General features: G+C 53.2%; 1 protein-coding gene across 1 annotated transcript; it reads left to right on the top strand.

Annotated features, from left to right (window-relative positions):
• Positions 1 to 1,628: 1,628 nt before the first annotated feature.
• LOC141992697 (C-type lectin domain family 9 member A-like) lies at positions 1,629 to 5,875 on the top strand. Its single transcript, XM_074962067.1, has 4 exons — positions 1,629 to 1,686; positions 2,345 to 2,515; positions 4,670 to 4,811; positions 5,755 to 5,875. The coding sequence occupies exons 1-4, from the start codon at positions 1,629 to 1,631 to the stop codon at positions 5,873 to 5,875; spliced, it is 492 nt and encodes a 163-aa protein (XP_074818168.1).
• Positions 5,876 to 6,280: the final 405 nt, after the last annotated feature.

Below are 6,280 nucleotides of genomic sequence, written 5' to 3'. Positions count from 1 at the left end.
CCTTAGGCAGGTGGGGGGCAGAGTTCGGGAGGGGAGCGGGCTCTGAGTGTTCTGGGCACCACCAAAATTTCTACAAACCTGCCACCCCAGCTCAGGGGAGGTGGGGCCAGAGCATTCTCACTGTCACTGGGGATCAGATTAAACCTGATGCCTGCCATTTTAATGCCCAGTACAAGACCCGCCTCTTGGAGAGAGGTCTCTCTGTAGTAGCTTCTGGGCAAGGTTCTGCCCTGGAAAACATCCACCTAGACTGATCCAACCTGCAGAGGTGGCTGTAAATGGGGTGGAGAGCGACATCCATCCTTGGGCATGTATAATCATGACCCTTCATTCAGGATAGAGACTACGATAATAGGCACAATGAAGTGCATGTGGAGAGACACTCAGACAGGAATCAGAGAAGGTGCGTTAGCTGGTGTGTTTCGGGGTCCATGGTAGATCAGGGACCTCTGGATAGACAAAGGACAAAGGTGTTACCACAGGGGATTCTGGCTGCCCGGGTTGGTTCTAAACTGCTCCTGGAGCATCAGGAGCCAAGGGCACTGCCGTGGCCATTGGAATGGTAACTAGGCAGGGGTGCGGGAACAATTTGAGTAGTGGGGGTGCTGAGAGCCATTGAACCAAACTGTAAACCCTGGGTCTGGTGGAAATAAACCAAGGGGTGCTGCAGCACTCCCAGTACCACTAGTTCCAGCACCTATGACTGGAGGTGCCTAGGAACCATGGTGATGGATAGAGAGAGACATTCTCCCCTAAGAGCGTGCCCAGAGGCACTCTGAGCCGATGAAAAAAGAAAAGGAGGACTTGTGGCGCCTTAGAGACTAACCAATGTATCTGAGCATAAGCTTTTTTGCATGCATCCGATGAAGTGAGCTGTAGCTTATGCTCAAATACATTGGTTAGTCTCTAGGGTGCCACAAGTCCTCCTTTTCTTTTTGCGGATACAGACTAACACGGCTGCTGAAATCTGATCCTACGGTGACACAGGCTGTATAAATACCTGCTTAGATATAGGTAAGTATAAATAAGGATTTGCCCGGCGACATGTGGGACGTGGGATGTTGCTGATCTCCCTCTACAAACATACAGCCTTGAGTACATTTGCTAGAATATCCTCAACGTTAATGTTGACAGTTCTGTTCCGGGGCAGGGGGATGGATCCGGTGGCCAAATAGGTCTTTGTCATCCGTCATGTAATGATTTAGCGTTTGCAAGCCCCATCTGATGTATACAACATGCAAGTGCCAAGCACTGTGATTGTTGTTACTGGATAAAACACAGGGAGCGCCCATCTCCAATATTTCCTGCAGGGACTCCAGTTTCAAAATAGTGGTGTCAATTCCCCTCTCCCTTTGGGTGAATAAGGAACATCTCCCCTGATATCCGTGGAATTTGACTAGTGTAAAATTGGTGCAAGCGAAAGGAGACGTAAGCCCTGCATTCCCTCTGTCAGTCAGTAGGTGGCACTCTGCCCCCACACGGTCACCGTCCATCTCAGGCTGTAAAGGCCCCAGGATGATCAGAGCTGCAGCAGTCCACTGGCTCTGGGCACCCCACTGTATTGTGAGATTTCTTGTGCCTTTAAAGTTTACCAGGTGTCCCAGAAATCAAAGCAACAGCTGGAGGTCATGGAAGTGGAAAATATAATTCTGTCAGACACCGTGGAGCCGCTGACGACCGGTCTGGGTAAAGAACCACACCTAGAGCCTCTGGGGGTGTGTTATAATAACCATTTTGGGGGGGGGGAGAAAAAGACTCCACCCTCCCACCTATTCATCCCCCCCTCCATCAGAGCCTTAGCTAATCTCTCTCCCTGTATCCTTATCTGTTTCTGTCTATCCGTCTATCCATCCCTAGATGCTTAGCTAATCTCTCACTCTCTCCATATCCTTCTCTTTGTTTCCATCCATCCATCCATCCCTAGCTTCCTACCTATTTTCATTGTTCCAGATCTTTATCGGATCTGTCTGAATATCTTACTCATACTGTGCTCATCCCCGTGACATCTCAGTGCCAATTCTTGTCTCCATCTTCCTATAACTCCTGTTCTCAGAGAGGGGCTACAACTGTCCCTCACTCCCTGACCGGCCCTCCCCACTGAAATGAGAACTCATGGTACCAGTTTACTGCGCATCCTACTTGTTACTTGAAGAAAGGAGCTGATGGTCCAAGGCGGTAGGGCCAGCTGAAGTGCTCAGTGTGAGAAGACGTGTGCCGGGATGGGTCAGCGGTTTAGAATTCTAAGCAAGGGGAATTTCCCATCATCCTTCACACCCAGCAGTGCGAAGCTGTGGTAACAAGAGAACAAGGATTGAAAGCCTGTCTGTTCTCCCCTTTCTTCCAGGGTACAACTGCAGCCCGTGTGACATCGACTGGGTCCAGCGGGCAGCCAGCTGTTACTTGCTGTCTGAGAAAGAGAAAACCTGGCAGGAGAGCAGAGACACTTGTGCTGCGATGTCGGACAGTCTGGTGAAGACAGACACCCAGGAGGAGCTGGTCCAGAGCCACCTCCAGAGTAATGGTGCCAATGGCAAAATTACGTACACACTGAGTATCCGTGGCAATCTGGGGAGAAGCAAAGGGGGGACTGACTGGCTCAGGGGGATGTGGAATGGGACAAGAGGCCTTTCACCTCTAATGCACCAGTTCCAGCCCAGACCCAGCTCAGTAGTGACCCCTTCCATTGAGTTCCCAGTGAGGCAGGTGCTGTTAACTGGTCTCCTTGTTGTCACCCTCATTAGAGTCCAAGGATGAAATAGGCTATGGGAGTAACACCTCTTCCTCTATAGAAGTCACCATGCAGAGCACGAGGAGGAGGGAGCTTGCCTTCTGAGTCCAGTCTCTGCTTCTGTCATTGCAGATCCTTTCAGGAACACAACGTGCATTTAAAGAACAGTTAGGCCTTGTTAGATAGAACTAGTGTCTGGGAAACCCATTGCAAATGACTGAGCTTTGTGAGCTAACAATCAAGTGAGAAAGGCAAGATAATTATCTATGGAACTCACTTCTGCAGGATACTGAGGCAAATAATTTAGGGAGATTTGGGAAAGGATCAGATTCCTGTCTGAATGAGAAGAGCATTTCCGAGTGTAGCAACATGAGCTAGGATCAGAGGCCCAGGGCCATTGATCCTTGTGCTTCAGGGCATAAACAGATCAGCTGGCTGGGTGGCCAGGGAGGAGTGACCTTCATGCTGCCGTACTGCACACTGGGCAAGATGCATTATGGGCTTTTTACCCCTCCTTGTAAGGCACCCAGCACTGGCCCCTCGTGGCGGTGAGCTACTGCATGAGATGGGCCATCGCTGCGCTCTGATTTGGCAGTTCCTGGGCCCTTGGTTCTGGCTTTTATTCCTGCTTCCAGTCAAGAATGATCTGTGGGGATCTTGTTTGCGGGCAGCCCAGCGGGGGAGAACGGTGTAAAGGTGTGGGCTGCCCCTACAAGCTGCCTTGTGGCCTAGGGTGGTGATGCAGGTGGGCCCCACCTGAATTCCCCACGAGTAGAGAGGGAACAGGTTTGCTTCAACAGCCCGGGGCAAGCGGAGACCAACACACACATTATCCAAACAGAACGTCCAATTTGACTGAGGCTTCAGGACAGAAGCAATTAGAACAAGCTGTTCATAAGGTCCTCTCCTGCACGGCTTCCACCCCCTCTCTCCTGCGCAGCTACCTTCCTGTTCCTGGTTAAATAGCCCAGCTCTAGGGCCGCACCCCCTTGATTACCCCCCAGCCTGCCCCTTAAAGGGGTAGTGCACTCCTCCACAGACAGGCTGGGGTATAACTGTCCAGCTGCGGGGGGCTGGAGCACACCAAGCCCCAAGGGAGCCAGTGGCACGCTAGCTGGACAGCGATTTGGGGCCAGCACTGTAGGTGGCTCAGCAGCTAGGCCTTGTAGGTGCCTGCCCTGGTGGGCCCCAGATCCCTGGCTCAGGGAAAGGGGATTGTACTGGGCTGGCAGCGCAGGGATGGTTGCCAATTCCCTAGGTCCAGAGGCTTAACGGGTACAGCTGAGGTGAACAATAGCAGCTCTAGTTTCAGTCCAGTCGAGGTTCGGGGCTATTCCAGGCTGGTGCCTGCGGGGCCCTCTCCAGTCCAGTCTCCAGTCAAACAAACAGATGCTTGTGGGTTTCCGAGCCAGGCTCAGTTAGTTTCTCGCATTGCGGCCCCTCTGCGCTGGCTCGCTGCCCAGCCACCGCTGCTCCCCCACAAGGCTGACACAGACCTGCCCCAGCTGCGATGTCCGGCACTCACAGGCCGCTTGTGGGTTCAGAGGAATCCTTTCTGCAGCCAGCTTCCCAGCAGCCCCTGGCCAGCCATGGGGCTGCTGCCTCCCTAGCAAAGCCAGACACTTCCGGATTCAGGACCTTTCCCCTCACCTGGCCAGGAGGAAGGGGATGTGCATTGAGGAGGGGCTGATGGGAGTAGTCCCCTGCTTTGCAGATCCATCCCAGGAAGGGTTAAAGCAGGGGCCAGGAGCGGGGAAATCTGGCTTCTGTACAGTGACTCACTGAGTGCCCCAGGGAAAGTCCTAGATTCAGGCTCCTATTTGCATGTTTACACAATTAGATCCATGCCCTGATTTCCAGAGAGACTGAGCCCCCGTTCTCACCCAGATGCCTTCAAAGGGGGACTCAGGATTTATCACTGTCCCTTGCTTTCTGGGGCAGGCGTTCCTGAAACGCGAGACCTCCAAGCGGGCCGCATACGACACGGTCAGCAGCACTTCTTCAGGTTCTGGACAGGGCTGAACCACGACAACGACATCAGGAACTGGGCGTGGGCTGACGGCTCCGCCTTCTCCTTTCAGCTGTACGTCTCTCCTCGCCCATCCAGGGGCACTGGTCGAGTTCTGTGCCAGCTCTGAATGGGGTGGCTCCTCCCCTGTCGATGGGGAAACCAGTCAGAGCCGACCCCTCATCTTCCACTGGGACGTTCTGGTCATTGGCAAATGGCTGTTGTGGAAAATTATAATTCTTGTCAACACTCGCCAATGGAAATTAAAAAGGTTTTGATAAAACCTTTCAGTGTTCAGTAAAAGGTTTTGGTTTTGAGAAAGCAGACATTTTTATCCAAGGCTGAAACTGGGTACCCAAAACGATGTTGGAAAACCAAACCAAAGCAAAACAAAAATTGGGAGAGGACATTTTGGTTTTCCATCAAAAAATCCATGTACAGGAAATGTAAGAAACCCACAATTTAAGCAAACGTCACCAAGGGAAATAATGGGCATTTTCTGAGCAGCTCGAGCAACACCATCTGCCTTTCCAAAGCGCTTTGGGACCTTTGGCTGGAGAGGGCCAGGCATCAGTTATTACTAGTGTCCCTGCGCCGTCCCCATCCAGGAGGTGGCTTCGTGCAGAGTCTCCCTCACACTAGACAGCTGTTCACCAGCCCCCAGTCCCTGCCGCTCTCGTCGTCTCCTACCTGGCACTGAGACATGTGGTGGTGGAGGGGGCTGTGTAAAAACTTAGCAGAGACCTAGCTGGGGACTGACTCACCAGAGCCTGGCCCTGCGTGTCAGGCAAAGTGGGTGTTAAATAGCAGCGTTTAGGTGTGGTTTTCCTCCCACTTTGCACAGGGGTCAGTGACGACCCAGGTGCCGGGCAGGGGACACTCACCAGGACGGTTGTTTATGCACTACGGTGAATGCACTCGAAGACAATTCTTACCAGTGCAGCTGAGAAGGGGTAAATGCCCCAGCCTGCGGCTGTCCCCCCAGGGCTGGCAGTGAGACGGGGCTTGTGCTTGGCAGGTTCCAGGTCCCAGGAGCAGCTGGCTGCGTGTACATGCAGGAGGGGGACATCCACATGCAGAGCTGCACCAAATGGGAGGTTAATATCTGCAAGAAGCCAGCCAGGTTTGGCAGCAACTAAGCAGCCGGGCAGGCGTGGAAGAAGGAGCAGCGTGGCGGTGCCTGTGGATCTACCCCATCCTGGCACCTTGCAGGCGTCACGCTCAGATTCAGCACAACCGCACTGAGCGCAGCGGGGACGCGTGGCCAGGAGCCGGCTGCCAAGTGCTCCCTGTCACCTTCAGTTAAGGGTCTGAGGACAACAGTTGTAAGTTGCTCAGTTACTGATCGTGTCTGAGGTAGTAAATAAAATGCTGGTGCTCAAGGCCCAGGCTTCCCTTGTGGTTTAGTCTGCGACTTCTTGTAAATCGCTCGGGGTGGGGCTCTTTAAATCGCTGTACTACGAGTGCTGGCGTTGCTGGAATGGCCCCACGTCGTGGCTGAGATGTGGCTGCCGGGCTAGTCAGTGCTGCTGCCGCCCCCTGCT

This window comes from Natator depressus, chromosome 1 (genome assembly GCF_965152275.1).
Source record: "Natator depressus isolate rNatDep1 chromosome 1, rNatDep2.hap1, whole genome shotgun sequence".
Lineage (NCBI taxonomy): Eukaryota > Metazoa > Chordata > Testudines > Cheloniidae > Natator > Natator depressus.
The sequence above is the reverse complement of the archived record's forward strand: the minus strand, read 5'-3'. Positions and strand labels throughout refer to the sequence as shown.

Coding starts and splice junctions, on each gene's coding strand:
- LOC141992697 (XM_074962067.1), top strand. CDS start 1,629: ATGGAAGTGGAAAATATAATTCTGTCAGACACCGTGGAGCCGCTGACG. Junction 2,516..4,669: donor GGTCCAGAGCCACCTCCAGA/GTAATGGTGCCA, acceptor TTTCTGGGGCAG/GCGTTCCTGAAACGCGAGAC. Junction 4,812..5,754: donor TCCGCCTTCTCCTTTCAGCT/GTACGTCTCTCC, acceptor TGTGCTTGGCAG/GTTCCAGGTCCCAGGAGCAG.